At 33.2% G+C, this 17853-nt stretch overlaps 1 protein-coding gene across 18 annotated transcripts in view; it reads left to right on the plus strand.

The window, feature by feature from the left end:
- LOC145297650 (SHC-transforming protein 1-like) overlaps positions 1-17853 on the plus strand; it is a 438749-nt gene that overhangs the window by 307688 nt on the left and 113208 nt on the right. For all 18 annotated transcript variants that reach the window (XM_080143795.1, XM_080143788.1, XM_080143792.1 and 15 more), the window contains one exon: positions 15400-15600. In XM_080143795.1, coding sequence (XP_079999921.1) covers positions 15454-15600 — 147 coding nt within the window. In that variant the 5' untranslated portion in view covers positions 15400-15453. The remainder of the gene's footprint in view (positions 1-15399; positions 15601-17853) is intronic.

Below are 17853 nucleotides of genomic sequence, written 5' to 3' on the forward strand. Positions count from 1 at the left end.
CTGTTATTCTTAAAGACGATCCTTCCTTTATTTTTAGTTCTTTTTTATTTTAGCATTTTCTTCTTTTCTTTAATTTCATTCTAGTTTGTCTGTTTGCCCTAATCTACTTTTCCTTTTCTGGTTGCTTCCTCTTTGCTTGCAAATCGCAGAAATGGTTGTTGTTCTTCTTCTAGTTCTGTTTACTTCCTTATTGTGTGGGAATCTTTGTAAGGATTTTCTAGTGGTTTATCTAGGCACCGCCAAAACTGGGGGGGCAGGTCAGTACTTTTTGACGGACCGTCTTTTTAAAAATCTACCAAAAATCAGGTAATTATCCGATCAATACGAAATTTTCAGCGATTATTAGGAGAAGAATGAACTTTATAACAGTGTACTTATTTTTCATAAACGATATTTATATATATATATTTTTTTTGCTTACAAAACCCCCCCTTGTTTTGAAGTGGGAACAAATATGCTTAAAAAAATCATCTGAAACTGAACAAAACATATTGTGTTGTTGTAAGGGACAGATTTATAGATTTAAAAAAAAAAAAAAAAAAAATTGTTTGCATACCTTATTTTGACGTCTGAATATCAGAACTTCGATTGTGTTTAATTATCCCGCTTTTGAGTTTTGAAGTGTGAAATTCGGTGAATATTTTAAGTAAAATAATTAATTTTAAGTTAAGCAAAACAAAAAAAAATTTTTTTTAATATTTATACGAAAAAAGCCATTTTAAAATTTTTGATAAATAAATTAACAATTTCTTTTTAGCGAGCCGAATAATGCATGACCATTATTAAACAGGACATGCTTTGAATAATCGATACAAAAAAAAAAAAAATTCGATAAATGTTGTGCCCTTTGTGTTAAAAATAGCATCATTTTTTTCGATCCCATTTGAAAACGTTTGCCGCCTTTCGACTACGGTGGACCAAACGCGCTGAAATAATTTTTTTTTATTCTGCTTTAAATTGCCCCCCCCCCCCTCATTTTGGGGAGCCTGGTCCCCACACACATACACATTAAAAACCAAACTCATACAAATGGTCACCCATCTGGTACTGGCCAGCCTCAGCTTAATAATACATTGAAATTTTCGTCACTGAAACATAAGTTTTTTTGGCTTGTTTGGTCTTCCATAGTTTTCTTCTTATAAAACGCAAAGGTAAACAGAGTCGATCTCGACTCTACATTGACGCGAAATATCTAGTTACCTATATGAATAAGTGGAATTATTTGAAATTCAGGTACTTATATTATAATATTTTTGCATATTCTCTTAGAAAATCATCCTAAATCTTAGTTAGACAATAAATAAATAAATTAATTATTTCAAAAACCTTTTTTTTTTTAAATATTTAAGTACGTTTTTTGTGCAAGACAAAAGATGTCACTTGTTAACTTTTTGGGAAAATTTAACATTTAAAATTTAATTAAATATATTAGAAAAAGTTTTACATTATTCTGTTTTCTATATGATAAAATTCAGGGGTTTATCTTTCTGGAAAAAAAAAGTTACTCAGAAATAATGGATTTTAATAAATGTAATTTAGTTTTAAAAAACAACAACAACTTGATTTTGCGGCCATTTTTGGCGGTGCCTAGGTTTATCCATAGTTGGGGAGTCGACTAACAAAAATACATAAATAATTCTGTAGTCAGTTAAAAAACCCAAAAGAATCCACCTCTTAAATCAGACTCTTGCAAAAAAAAACAAAAAAACTGACGATTCTGACTAAACATGTCAATTCCCAACTTAAAATTTCCACTTTGTATTGATATCATTAGAAACAAGTTTTTGCAGGTTAACCATTATTATTTGTATTCATTAGGAGTTATCTCACAAGTTATCATTAGAGGTTACTCATTGATTATAACCGGTGGTGCTCCTTGGAGTCTAGGTAATAAGTTTTCCAAGATTTTCAATACTCCTCACCTCTTTCTATAACCCTTGCAAATGACTTTGCATTATCACGACAGCCATTTATCATTGATTTCTTGCTGACAATGGCCATTAGTCTTCACTAGAATAGAGCTGGCAATAAGCCTCCCTAAGGTCTCAGTAGTACTCTTCGCACTTATCCAATGGAGATCTGATTAATGCCCTCCTCCTCCTCCTTCCATCCTCCTTGATTATTATTATCATCATCATTAACCTTTCTAGGACTAACACTTGATCTCTATATTATATATATATATATATAGAGATATTTGAGTCTTCTATTAAAGTCTCTTTTACATCTCAAATGTTGAATTAGTGAAGAAATTAGGAATATTAATTTTCCTCTAATTTATTGACCAGTTAACTATGTTATCGTATATCTTTGTTTTGATCTCTTAGTCTTACTGGATTTCAGGACAAGAATTCATCTAATCTGGTGGAGTATCCAGCTTAGTGCTATTACTGTAGACAACTTCACTTGTTGAAGGTGCATTAATCCTCGTATAAGCCAGTATAAGATAATCACACTGAGGGGATTTTATCTAGGTTTCGAATACTATGCTATTTTTATTATTTAGTCAGTGTTTACTTGTAGGGTGAAGTATCTTCATGCCAGGTTGTCTTGACAAACACATGTACGGAGAGACACCAGATACTCTAAAATAGTGTCTAGTAGACATTCAAGTTCTCTTCAATTTTTTTTTTTTTTAATTTTCTTTCTTTGGAGATTGTAATGCTGGGTACAGGGCAGCCAAACCAGCTGACAACATTCCCCTGCTTTTTATTAAAACCAACCGAGAGCTCTTTTTAGTATCCTGGCTATTCCCTTAAGTGCAATTGTCTGGATGCCTTTTGCACTTGGTTCACCAGGAATATTAGTTAGGTAGGACTTCAGGTTTTTCTTCATAAACCCTGTGGCACCTATGATAACTGGTATGATTGAGAGAGAGAGAGAGAGAGAGAGAGAGAGAGAGAGAGAGAGAGAGAGAGAGAGAGAGAGAGAGAGAGAGAGAGAGTGTGTACTTAGACAGCAATTTTTCATTGATGTAGGTCTAGGGATTTCTAAAATTTTCGGTGTGTGACTAGTCTAATGGATAGTGTTGTAACTTTGGGATCTATTGTGTTCAATTAGTATTGATTAGATGATTATCGACATGTCTATTAATGCATGTTAGGAAAAAACAATTGTAATCTCATGTAATATGTCCATGTATGTGTATGAATGAATGAGTAATATGTTTCTTATTTTTATTGTTTTCTTAGGAAACCTGTTTCCGTCATCTTTTAGTGGTGATGAATAGAAGATGAAAAAACTACACTACAAAGTTATTAAACATACCTGTGAAGGAAACGATATGAATAGGACACATATTGCTCTCTTATTCACGGACATGCTACAACAAATTACAATGGTTGTCCCTAACATACATCAATGGACATATTAATACCAATCTACTAATACTCTTAAGTAAGGTGTAAAGCCAGAATTTCACTTCCACTAAAGTGTGTATTTGAATAATCATATACAATGAACGATTTTAAATAAATATTTGGTTTGAACATTAAATAACAAACAAAAAAGGGTTGGTATGTCATAAAACAGACAGACCTCCTTAGAATTCTCATTAAGTTTTTCTTTTTTTTTTTCTTCCTTTTTAGGGAAGAAGTTTTGCTTTTCCTTCACTCTCATTAATAGCACATTCTCTCTCTTTCGCTCATGCACTCTCTTTCTCTCTTTCTCTCGATCATGCTCTCTCTCTCTCTCTCTCTCTCTCTCTCTCTCTCTCTCTCTCTCTCACACGGATGAAAGCATTCATCCTAAAAGGACTTTCAACCATGATGTTTTTAATGACTTTCAGAAGCAAATGAAATCGTTTGCATTCATTTGAAGATATTCATAAAACATGTTTAACTCATCTGATTTTTACACCTCTGTTGAAATGAGATACATTTCAAGTTGAGAACGAATGGAACGAATTTAAAATATCTTCTTATTTTTTTCAATAATTTAAGGGACTCATTTTGCAATTATTATTTAATGGCATATTTAGTATTGATAAAAAAAAAACATTTTTGAATGTGCAAACAATTTGCTGTTATAAATAATTTATTAACCATAAAAAAACGTGTTAAGGGCTTTAAAATAATTAAAAACAAAAATTTTTAAGTTTGTCGGAATATGTGGTCATTTCTTAGTTGTTATTAAACTTAAAACTAAATGTAATTTCCATGAACAAAGTTTCTTGTCAAAAACCTTCTATCTGTAGAACACAGTACCACAGGGCTATTTCCCAGCTGAGCACATGACCGTTTTGAAGTCTTGATTAAAATTGTTAACAAATTCTTGTTGAGCCGTTCACTTAATAATAAAATTCTAATTGTTTAGCCTTTCTTTTTTTAATCTTTTCAAATATGTTGTCTGTTGCCAAATGACAACCCCAGTAACCCTTTTCCTCAAGTTGTCTTTAGGTCTTGATAAATGATAACACACTAGTAATAAAAAAAAGTCACACGTGGAATTAAATTGAGTCTTTTGTATAATCCAACCATATTTGGTACAAATAAACTTCAGTGTCTCTCTGACTTGTCCAAATTCCGGTCATGAATTGATAAAATGGTGATCGTCTCATTAATAGGTGTGATCCTAAATTGGCTCACCTACATCGGACATAACTCCCCCCCCCTCACAATTTTTATCTGGTTATCTCAAAACGGTCCTCCTACTATTCCTGAACAGAAGTGTCATAACAGCCAATAATCAGGGCAGTATCAAAAGAGGAGCAAGTCAGTTCTTAGCATTTTTACATGCTGTCTTCAAGTGTGCTCATAATTGAACGGTGATAAAACAAAGACTGTTGGACATTCATAACTGAAGCTTGGTGGGCAAGTCAAACATAAACTGAAGTTTATTTGTTACAAATGGGGTTGAATTGCAGAGAAGAATGAATTTTATTCAATATGTGATTACTTTATTTTTTTCCTCTGGCCTCTGAAATCAACAGAGATTAGACCATTCTTGTAACGATCCGGTCCCTGTTGATTTTGCAGTGGGAGTTAAGTTCTGTGCAGTTCTAGGGGGGTCTACCCTCCCAGGCCTTGCCTTCTCTCTTTGAGAAGGAATTAGTTCATTGCTAATCGCCTGAGGCACCCTCATTGGAGAATGCCAACGGGGCAGCCCAAGCACTTTTGCAGGTTGGGGTGCCCCTCCTTGAGGGTGCTGACTTTTCAACCCCACTTTCAACTCTGGTGTCACAGTTCTTGCAGTAGGAGAGCACTAAACACCATCACTGCTTATCACAATCTAAAAGAATTGTGAATTTTATTCATGATTCCATGGGTGGCATTTTCAGAATTTCAAATTCAGAATTCAATTCATGGGTTAAATATAATTCTGGGTATGACATATAAGTACATCCGGTGATAATAACTAGTTAATGCAAACACCATAAATATTTGAAGATATTAAGCACTTGAAGGATAAAAACCAACTTTTACCGAAATGACTGAATTTGGATTTAAATAACCTCAAAAATGTGTTTATATGTCATCAACTGACCAATCAAACTTTCTTGTTCTTTATACAAATGCTTAACGTTTGTAAAGGAACACGGTATAATCAGCACAGTTTAATGGGGTGCTTCTTGTCTTATGTCTGCCGTAACTCGCATACAATAATTGTCTCTCTTTAAAACTTGTGACATCAAATCACAACTTTCATTAAAATTGTCTCCTCTTGCATTAGAAAGTTTCAAGCAGAAACTATTGAATTAATTTGGAATTCTTTTTTGAGATGAGTAAATTGTATAATTTTTTTTATTTAATTATTTCCAGACTATTATCCTCATCTTTTAGTTGTTTTTAACAACGTTCCGGCCAATTATTGCTCTGGCCTTCATCAGGTGGCTAGGAATGTCGAATCCTCCAACTACATCCACAGCAATTACTAACTTCCATAGTTGTTGTCGTCTCACCACATAGATAGGATAGAGATGCGGAATATCTATGATTCCAGGTGAGCATTGTCTAAACTGAGAAGGTAGCGGTTTCAATCCCACCCAAAAGCCAGTCAGAGGATTAGTTGGCCAAACTGTGGTGAGATGACAACAACTATTGAATGCAACAATTGCCGTGGATGTAGTTGGAGGATTCGACATTCCTATCCCATCGCGGTTAACCACCTGATGAAGGCCAGAGGAATAATTGGCCGAAACGTTGTGAAAACAACAACTAAAAGATGAGGATAATAGTCCACAAATGATTAAATAAAATAAATTAAAGAGAAACTACTCTTTAATTATTAAAACTGTTATAAAAATATGTTTGCTTGATTGTCAGCTGTTTTTACATCAGATTGCTACACCTTTTAATTATGTTACCTGTATTATCGTTAAGTATTAGAAGGAATTTGTTTGTGGTTTAAAGGTTTGTTATTTTTTTTTTTTTTTTACACAGTGATCACCACTTATCAAGGCCCGGAAGCCACTCAGGGATAAGGGTTATTGCAAGTACATTACGTTAGTGTGGAGATTTGATGAAGTGTTTAATTAAGGGGGCGGTTCATTAGGAATTTGTTAACATTGGACTTGAAGACATCCAAGTTGTAGTCTGGAGAGAAGCAGGCAGACGGAACAGAGTTCCACAGGCGTGCAGTTCTAAGAAAGAAGCTTTGTTCATGGAATCTGCGTTATTTATTTATTTTATTTATTTATTTTATAGCTATTTATTTGTGTTATCTAGAATATTCAAACTACTGTTCTCATCTTAGCTGTTATTTATACAACGTTTCAGCTGATGTAATCCGACATGCTTCAGGTGTCTTGTTGAACTCTCAAATTTTCAGAATTTCAAACTGAACTTTTGATTTAATCCATGAGCTAGGTTGTTCTTGTTCCATCAGTTATAATGAGGTAGAAGTCTTAAGTAATTCTCAATTATGTTGTTAGTATCGCTTTTACTGACGATTTAAAACTTCAATCTTGAGAAAACTGTTACTTAGAACTGATTATTATTTAGCACTTTATCCGTTGCATCACGGGTCCAACAGTATGAATAAAAAACACTTACCAATTTTGATATATTTAAAAAAAAAAAAATCTTTTGTTAAATTCGACCCAAATCTTTCAGTTGATTTTCATTATGCATTTTTTAAAATGTTGTCAATTCAAATTGTAGACAATTTTTAAATGGAATTGAATGAATTCAGAAAATATGGTAACAAATAATTAAAAGGATATTGGTGAGGACTATTGAGTGAAATATTTAGAAGAATTTTGTCTATATATTATTATTGTAGTCATAATTTAAATGCAATGATTAAAAAAAAAAAAAAAGAAAAAACAATTATGGTTGGGAAGATGGTTTTTAAAAAAATCCCCAAGGAGGTTTAACAAGCAAGCAAATAAAAACTAGTATGGTTACCCAGCGTTATGGACAATAAAATAGAGTTAAAAGGTATGTGTAACATTTTTATTTAAAAAAATTCCTTCTCTCTTCTTTTTCTATCTATCTTTTTCTCCTACCCTTTTCTCAAAAAAAAAAAAAAAAAAAATTGTGCTAAATGCACTCCCCTTACTATTTCATTCTTGTTGACTCCCAAAAGAATGAATATTACAATAAATAAATAAATAAAAAAGTGTGTTCATATTCCATTTGAGACAATGCTGAAAAAGAATATATCAGTCTTCTGGGTTTGTCTTGTGTACTTTTATCTGAACACATAAAACACTCATAAAATTCAAGTTATGAAGTTCAAATTGCTTTAATATGAACCTAAATAAGGTAGAATAGTAATCATATTTGTTATTCATTCAACTATAAGACTTGTAATTATGTAAAGTGAACATTTGATCTCCAACATATTTCATTAGAATGAAAGGCTAAAGTGAACAAATCTGTCGAATATCAAATTCCTTATTCACTTTATACTAAGTCTTATCATAGCTTAATAGATAAATTATCCGACTACCAATTTGCTTGTTAGAAATTCATATTTTATTACCATAAAATGTTATTTAAAGTGAATACCGACATTTTTAACAGATATAGCCATTATTTTAACCTTATCAACAGTAAAGGAGTGTCTGCAATCTACAGATGAAGTGCTAAATCATATAATAAGTGAATGCGGCAAACTAACCCAAAAGGAATACAAAAACAGATAAGACTGTGTTAGGAAGCTAGTCCATTGGGAATTATGCAAACGTTTGCATTTTTAATGTTCAGATAAATGATACTAACACAAACCAGAAACAGTAGTGGGTGGAAAAAAAAAAAAAATGAAAATTATAAAATTCTTACAGGGGGGGCAAATTCCTCCAAGAAAGGAAACCAGATATGATAATATGAGAGTAGTTCCAAAAGTAAAGCCTCCTATTTTTTTTTAACTTAAAAAGTTGAAGAGCTACAAAAACGAGAATACCGTTTGTGTTCTAGAATTTATTTTTCGACAAAGTCGCCACCATTCTCAATGCGCTTTTGCCAGGAATTTAATGAGAAATATTTGCTTCTGATGCACGTCTATGACAGGGGCTGCTGTGTTAGAGTCTGACACCATCAATCAGGTTATGAATACATAAGTTAATTCATCATAAAAATGTAACTTGCAATCCCCTCTGATCCATTTGGGTGGAATAAAAAAATAGGAGACATTACTTTTGGAATGCCTCTCGTGATAATCAACAAGCAGTTGAAAACCTGCTAAATTGTACGTTTCATTATTCCATTAGGTTGGTTGGTTGTTTTTGTTTTACACCATATCAACCCTTTCCAGGTTATTTAATGCCGAATCCGGTGATTTTGAAGAAATTTTTTTTATTAGAATATATTTGTTTTTTGCAAGTTGGTTTCTATTTGACCCATAGTAGGGACCCTAACAGGTGCTACCACTCCGGGTCAGAGCGGACCTGGGAGCAATGGCAATTAAAGGGTGGCTCCACACTCCCCAAAGCCTGCAAGCTGGGGCCTCATCATCGGATATAGTTTAAGGTCATATCCGGGACCTTATTCTATCAGATCTCAAGGTTAATATCAAGAAGGCAGAAAAACAAATACATGGAACAGTTGAAAGTATTTGGGAACATGAAGAAAATCATTATAATGCTAATAATTGTATGAATACTAAGGATAGTTAAAAAAAAAAAGAAAGAGGAATTGGGATTAAAAGGATGATTGACACTACATAACACACATTACTGATGAAAATAGCTAAAATACTAAGTAAATCCTTGAGCGCAGAAACCAACTCTAATAATAAAGTGATACTAACCAACCAATGGTAATTTAAAACAGGAATAGAACAAAGAATATAAAAAAAATAATGATAAGGAACCGAAATGATGAGGAATCCAATGATCTGCCCCACCTCACCCTAAAAAATTATTAAACGTCGATATATAGTGATACTTCTAATCAACACTTAACACTAACAGTATAGAATCAAAACCAACTGAATAGAAATTTTATTTATTTATATATGTATATATATTTTTTTTAAATTGCAGATGATTTTTTTTTATTCTTTAAACTGTTAACTGGTAAGCTATAGATTTATTATTTGATACAGACCAAAATTCCAAGGGGATTTTGACTGCTTTCAAGTGTCAATTGGAAAGCGTCACAGTTAAATGATTGATTTAAGAGCCAAAATAACTGCAGGCTTGGAATCGACACCTTGTTGTTATCAATGTCAGAAGTTCGTGAACCTTACTTAATTTTAATTTTCAATAACAAATTTTATGTAAAAATAGCATTTGAAACAAATGTTCTCATATTTTTGGCGTTGCTTTTCCAAACCAACTAAAGAACATTCTTTTGAACCTTTTCACTACCAGTGAGAAAAATATTGTATCCTATCAGGCGGATTGCCCGGACCAAATTGACTCTTTCCCTCCACAGATCTCTATCTTCCATGACCTTAGGAAGATCTTTTAAGCCAATGTCTTCTGTCAATAATTTTGTGTAGATCTTGACAAATCTCCTACTTTAGCAGTTCTGTGTTTAGGATCCCACAGTACCACATTACTAACAACCTCATCTTTTCTTCTGTAGCAATGTCTGGCATATCATGTTCTTGTTTCTTTTATTACTGAAGAGATCTTGGGCAGCCGACCATACAGACGGCTAATGGTTGAGTGTGTTTTCCAGTTTAAGTTTAACATTGCCAGAGCATTCTAGTGTAAGTTTCATCTAACTTACTTTCAAGTTTTTTTACTGAGAGTCCATGTTGGTGAACTATAAAGCAGCACTGTCTCTACTATGGCTCTAAAAAAGTTTTTCTGGATCTGTTCCAAGAAGGCAGATTTCCATATAACTTTCAGTTGATTAAGTGCACTCCAAGCCTTGGTTATTCTGACATGGATGTCTTTTTCGGTAGATGCGATGTGGCTGTCGAGATATTCAAAGTCATCTACTTGTTTGAATGGTGTTCTGTCTAGTGTTTCAATTGGGCCGGTTTAATGGAAGAACATATATTTTGCTTTAGTTGCATTTGTATGCAGTCCAATCATGACAGCTGACTCTTCCAGGATATGTAGCAACTTTTGTGCATTAGCGTTGTCATCAGCTAACAAAACAAGATCATCAGTGTAATCAACATAAGTAATCTTCTTTGCTGGATATCGTCTGCTTTTTGATGGAGACAATGTTAGGCCATATTTCCCATATTGATCGATAGTGTTTTAGTACGTAATCGAGATGGATCTCAAATAAGAATGGAGCCAGAATATCACATTGTAGTACGCCAGCTTTTATTTCAAAGAATTCAGTGTCACCATCTGGAGCGCGTATCATGGCTTTAGTATTCTTATATAGTATCCTTATGGCTGAAACGATTTCTCCATGGTTATCATATGTCAACAAAATATGTTTCATCCTTTCTCTGTGAATCAAAAGCTTTTGAAAAATCTACAAACTGTATTGTTGCCGGTAGTTACTTTGCTTTTACCCCGTCAATAAGTCAATATGATTAAGTCATGCTTGGAAGTTGCATGTTGCCCTTCTTAAAGAAAGGAAATCTCAGCGAGACAAATAATTATAGAGGCATCTTACTTACACCAATAGCTGCAAAAGTATACAACAGGCTGCTCTTCAATAGAATACAACCTGAAATGGAAGAGATGCTTAAAAGAAATCAAAATGTGTTTAAAAAAAGCCGCTCAACAATTAGTCAAATTTAGACTGTTAGAAGAAAAATAAATAAACATAAACAATTTTGCCTTATAAGGCAAATCACTGAATGTACTTGTCTTTTCAATAAAAAATGTACCATACCTTGAGGTAATTGCACTAAATTGGGGAAATTGTGCCAACTAAAAAAAAAGTGCTCTTTATATGCGTGGTTGCCAAAAGAGCACTTTTAACTAGTTGGCGCAATTACCCCAAAGTACGGTATGTCTTTGTTGGCATACTTATTTTAAACAATCAAACTATTTTAGATCTATGTAGAGTTTATATTCCTTCACCGAGCTCATAAACAGTTTAAGTAAGTTACAAAGAAAACATATTTTTGTTTATCCGTGTGGATAAAGCGTACACCTTCGGTTCCAATATTTTATGGTATCTTTCAAATTTCAAATCTCACACCAGATAATTGTCTTTTTATTGTTTTTTGTTTGTTTTTTTTTTTTGTTTTTTTTTTTAGCGTTTCGTTTATTTCCCAACTGATATCTATCATCATAAACCTGAATAATGCTTTTTTAAAATTTTTTTTTATTGCATTCTTTTTTTCATTTGAACTAACATGTAGAGGCAAAATATTTGAGAAACCTGGTGTTTACTCATACTATGGTAGTCTATTATATTGTTGGTTAAGGTATGGTCCTGAACAGTTTTATGGTAGCTACGATCGCAGGCTTTGTCTTACCCTTTAAGAAAAAGGTTAGTTTTAAGCAAATCACTTGAGAGGGATGTTAATGAGTCTACCCAGACAGTTTTTGCAGGTTAGAGTGCTCTTCCTCTAGGGCATTGTTTCTTCAAATTCCACTTGATAATTCTTGTCACATTTTTCCGCTGTAGGAGTGAGATAAACATCCTTTGTGCATCCAGATAATAGTCAGAAACTACACAAGATACCCTCACAAAGCTGATATATATTTTTTTCAGTATTGGGGGCTGCTTAATTTTAATGCATCTAAAACCAAGCTACTCTCTTTCGATCATCAGCGCTCTGACCCACATCTGGCTCCCAATTGAAATGAACAGATTTCGTCTTGAGTACGTTCCATGTTTAGACAAACTTCTTGGTCTGACTTTCACTCCTGATCTGAAATGGAGTATATACATCAAATCCATTGCCAAGGTCACTGGAAAAATGATTGGATCATTTTACTGCTCCAGTACATATCTTATTGTCAATGCAATTCTTTACCTGTATAAGAGCCAAGTATATCCTAGGATGGAGTACTGTTGCCACATCTGGGCAGGAGCTGCTTGACGCATCCTATCCTGCCTTGACAGCATTCGAAACCAACTTTGTAATCTAGTAGGTGATGCCCTTTTCTTTCCTACAGAAGATGTATTGTGAGCCTGTCTCTGTTCTATTGTTATTTTCATAGCAAATGTTTAACTGAGCTTCAATTTATTTATTTATGCCAATCTTTCACAAAAATCACTCGTCTAGCTAAAATCACTATCATTGTCTTTTGTGAAACACCCAAAACTAAAATACATTTTCTTAGCTTTTGGGCTAAGCTCAAAGTGTAGTATTTTTAAGAATTTTAAGTAGGATAGCCCCTGGAGTAAAGTGATTGATGATTCTAGCTAAGAGTAAGACGGACATTTTTTAGTCATGGTAATAAAGGATAGCCAATAACATCTATTTTCCCATATTTTTAGATGGCCTTGTGGTTAATTTGTTTTAGAGAGAGAGAGAGAGAGAGAGAGAGAGAGAGAGAGAGAGAGAGAGAGAGAGAGAGAGAATGCTACACACGCTTTAACTCTTCTATTTTGTTATTCTTGCCCCTGGGCAATGTCAGGTATCTGTACTAGTTAAATACTAACAGCTCTCATCTCACTCGTGATATTAGGTTTGTCATTAGTGATAAAAAAATACAAAAAGCTATGGAACATGGCACTTAACAGTCTGTGTTGAAATTGATCCAACTTACAGAGAACTGTAATAAGAATTGAAATTCTCCCACCCCTTAAAAAAAAAAAAAAAAAAAAAAATTCAGATCAACTTTAAACTAATTCTTGCTCACATTGGTTTGTTCACACGGTTCCTGTTTCACTAAAACCATCAAAGCTGGCAGACAGAATCTGGGTTAGAGTTTGGTTATATAATAACTAGTGTTGGGACGATTAATCAGAATTGGAATCAGGAATCGAAAAAATCGAAACTTTTTGGGGTATCAGAATCTGAAAAATGTGTGTCTATTTTCTGATGCTAAAAACGATTCCTTTAATTCTCTTTTTTTTATTTGATTTTGTTTAAAATAAATCCTTTGACTGCTGGTAGCAATAATACAATTATAAATATTTATTGATTTTAAACTACTGGTAAAACTAAAATCTATCGACCCCTTTCTTTAACATGTGTTTTTATGCTAATTGGGAAAAAATAACAAGTCTATAGTTAAATATTAATGAGTTATAATAAAGAATCAGAATCAGTAATTGTATGTACGGAATTCGTAATTATATTGGAATCAGAGAAAATATTGAAATCGTCCCATCATGAATAATGACTAACATCTTTATTAGCCCTTTTGGCTCAGCACAAAGTGTAGTTTTTGTTCTGATACGACACTTAGTCTATTCTGTCTTTGTATTCTTAGCCCTCAAAATTATTAGAGATTAGAGCATTCCTGTCATGATGTGATCCTTGTTAATTTTGTGGTGGGAGTTTAGTTCTGTGCAGTTCTAGGAGGCTCACCCTCCCAGGCTTTGCCTTCTTTCTTTAAGAAGGGGTTAGTTATTGCCAATTGCCTATAGGGTTGCCCAGGTACTTTTTACAGGTCAGAGTGCCCCTCCTCAGAGGTACTGACTTCTCAATCCACTTTCCAACCCTTGTGTCTAAGTTTTTGCAATGGGAAAGAACTAAACAACCTATCTTTGTCAGTCAGTTAAGGAGAAGTATTTCTAGAATGATGCAAATTTGGATTTTGTTTTCAATCGAGAATGCCTCCTTTTGTGAAGCTAGATTTTTTTTGCCCACATTAAAAATTGACCTTGTGTTTAAACTTCATGGGGAGGCAACTAAATAGAAACTAACCTCTTTGTTGTTAATCTAATTGGCATGGACGAGGTGTAACTTTCATTTTGTTGGGTTTTTTTTTTCCACCCCCCCCCCCTCCCGATTTTTGGTGTTAGGGGCATGGAGGGAGAAAGTTAAGTCATTTACATTGTGATATGTAGACGAGTTCGTGCTGTGAATGTGTTACAAAAAGGAACCATAGATTGAGCTCAGTTGGCCACCTTCCATAGAAATAACGTTAGAGTAGATAGACTAGTAATCTTTTTTTTCTGTGAGAAAGGAGTTGTTGGGATCATCCCCCAATAAGTTTTGAAGGTGGTTTTGTACTCTGTCAGGGCAAGAAAGAGTGCTCTGAGTAGCACCCGAATGTAGCAGCAGTACTTCATATTTTTTAGATTTGCTAATTGTCACAGATAAAGCTTAAAATTATTTTTTTCTTTCTTTTTACTTATATATAAAAAAAAAAAGACGGAGAAAGAGAAAGAAAGATTGAGTTTTTTCTTTATGCTCCGGAAAAGGTACTTCTAAAAGAAAAGAAAAAGAATTTTTTTTTTTTAAATTTTACAATCAATGAATATGGAGAGTCAGCTGAAAACGCTTTCTGTTCAAGTTTGGATCAAGGTGTAATATCTGTTCTCTCCTTGTTTAGAGAAAGAGATATTCTTGACAGATTGTTGATTTTTTTTTTTTTAATTTGATTCTTGCAAAAATTACTTTCTTGAATAGACACTTTTTTATTACAGAAAGAAATACCAATATTGATCAAGTCTACTTTGTAATTGACAAAATATTAACAAGTAAAAAGGCTACCAAACAATACCCATTTTTTTTTCTGTATTTAAGTCACCTCTTATCAAGGCCAAGAGCCACTCTAGGATAAAGGTCAATGAGGTGGGATTATCAATTAAAAGATGAGGAACACTATGGAAGTACTAACATTTGATTACTTATGTGGCAGTCCATGGCAAGAATTTGTTGATACTGGATTTGAAGACAACTAAGTTGTACTCTGCAAGGAAGCACCTCTGCGGCAATCTGTTCCACAGGTAAAAAACTTTTGTAAATAAGTGGAAATTTTATCTAATTCTAAACACATGTAGGAAAAAGGAAAGTTTGTCGTCTTTGTAGTAGAAAGGTGTGTTCATTTTTTTGAATGCCCTACTAGCAGGAACTAAAAACTGAACGCCTCTGTATAGCTTAATTCCCATAGATATATATATAGATATGTATATATATATGAATTTCTATTTATTTATCCATTGTATTTTTCATTTTTTACAGGGCGCTCTACCTGTTTGCTTGTCAGTGAAAGGGGTGTAATCCTCTAAATGAGGTATGGATCGGCGTTGGAAAAAAAACAAGTCGTCTGGAAATAATGGCGATTGGAATCGATCCAACAGTTTCATGAACAAACCCGAGGATGGCTGGTTACATAGAGATGACCAGTTATTTTCTGATGCTGGTGTTTGTTATGGTGTACGGGTGAGTTTTCTCCCTTCATTCTATCTTATTCTATTGCATTTTTCTTTATTCTTTCAAGCTTGTTAACAAAATCGTTAGTTTGAATTGTTCAGATTACTGTTCTCATCTTGGATGTTATTTGCATAATTTTTCAGCTGATGTAATGTCCGTCCTTCTTCAGATGTGTCTTCTTGAACTCTGGAATCTGTACGGAATTTCAAATAGAGTCCTTCATTTAATCTTCAGAGGTAACTCGCCTTGGTTCCATCAACCATGACCAATAATCAGTAATACATAATTGTATTTGTAGTATTGTTTATACTGAGGATTGAGCCTTGAACCCACAGAAAACTGTCACTTACAACTGATTATTACTTAGCATCTGAGAACAGTTGTGCAAATTGTTCAAATAATGCAGATTATCAGTTTTCATTTCAAATATATTCTCAAGCATAAAATCTCAAGGGTTTTGATAGACAATAATAACCAAACTGTCGGTTGGCTCTTCTGAATCTCATGCACAGTATGACTGAATAAGTTTTCTCTACAAATTCTTTGTCTTTGACCCTTCATTTTACTGTATATCTTTTTTAATAAAATTTTGTTACTTGTTTTAAACTTGTGTTGTGATTTTATTTAGAGGGAGAATTCTTCTGTTGCAGAGACTATCTAATTGAGACTGTGACTGGTGTCAGAATAAAACAGTTTTTGGACCAGCACAATGAGCGAATGGCCATGCCCTATGTATTGAACGCACACAGAACATATTCATAAACTTATTTAAAACAATTACCTTCCCCTTCCTCCCTCGCTAAGAAAAAATAGATGAAAGTGACTATTCGTTCAACATAAACCAAAAATGACTATATGCTTCCCAGCAATAACAGATTTAACATATTCCATATACAGTTCTTACTATGTTGTTTATTTATTATTAAATTAGCCTGGGTGCCCGGCGTTGCCCAGGTGTTTGGAAGTGTGTGTTGAGCAAAAAAAAAAAAAAAGTGGTAGTAGACAGGCAGGCAGGCTTGAACCCATGACGTGAGGGCAGAAAAAGTGAAAGAAAATCTGACGTCTTACCTCTATTCCATGACGCGACTGGAAGTTCGGAATGTTAAATTAGGTAAAGTCCATCGAACCGATATGATAACTTGCAAAAATTTCCCGCAAAAAAAACGACCCCTCCTTATAGAAAAGTGCCCAGTTAAGGGTAAAGGAATTAATGTTTTGGGCCATTTTTTTGATATTTGTCGTCTGAAAGGTCGAGTTTCAAATATACCAATCTCGTGAAAATCCGTCGCCTCTGTCGAAAGTTTTTGTGAGACATACATACATTTAAACAGACAGGTGAGATTTATACTATAGATCATAAGATGATCACATCTTACAAAACAGTTTTTGTTACATTTTTTGACATTCATCTTAAAATAAAAATATGGTGCTTCTATATTATACAAATAAAAAAAAATATTGAATTTCAAGTAAAACAAATGGTACCTAGGTAATTATCATGTCGCAAATAGTAACATATCCAAAATTACGGAAAACAATAAGATAGAAAAATAATCATTAATGGAAAAACTGTTTTTGAGAAAAGTTTATATGTGAAATAAATTTTGTCTAACATTTTCAATTAAGTTTGTCACGTGACATAAACAGGACTTAATTATCTCCCCTGTCAACTTATTTCTTTTTTAGTAAACATAATTTCACAAATTTCTCTTTTCATTAATAATTATTTTTCTGTCTTGTTTTATTACAATTTAAGACCTGGCAATTACCTAGATACCATTTGTTTCACTTGAAATTCAATATTTTTTGTTTATATAATGTAAAAGTGCCAAAAATACATCAAAGGAACATGGACACAAGGGAGATAAATCTGTTTTCTTATCATTGGAGTTTTACACAGAAATTTGAGTATTATTAATTTATCCAAATCCTTTTTACAAAATACATACATTTATAACATACTGTATTTTCATGTTTATCTGGATCTTCCATTACAATATGTCTCCATTCTGGCAATGTTGCAGTTTGTTTAAAAAATTTTTTAAAATCTCCAAAGTAGTTAGCAAAAAATATTCACAAAATTTTTAAATACAAAAATTGATGATTAATGCCAGTAGGTATAGAAGAGTTTATTTTTCTAACTTAACATATTGATATTTAGAGAAATTATAAAATAAGGACATATATAGTAGTTCTAAATTGAGAGCAGTTAATAATTTTTTCCTTGCATTGTTGTGATAGGTTAGCTAGTTTAATATAAAC

Source organism: Euprymna scolopes, chromosome 18 (assembly GCF_053919585.1).
Source record: "Euprymna scolopes isolate OS-2025 chromosome 18, ASM5391958v1, whole genome shotgun sequence".
In the NCBI taxonomy this organism is placed as follows: domain Eukaryota; kingdom Metazoa; phylum Mollusca; class Cephalopoda; order Sepiida; family Sepiolidae; genus Euprymna; species Euprymna scolopes.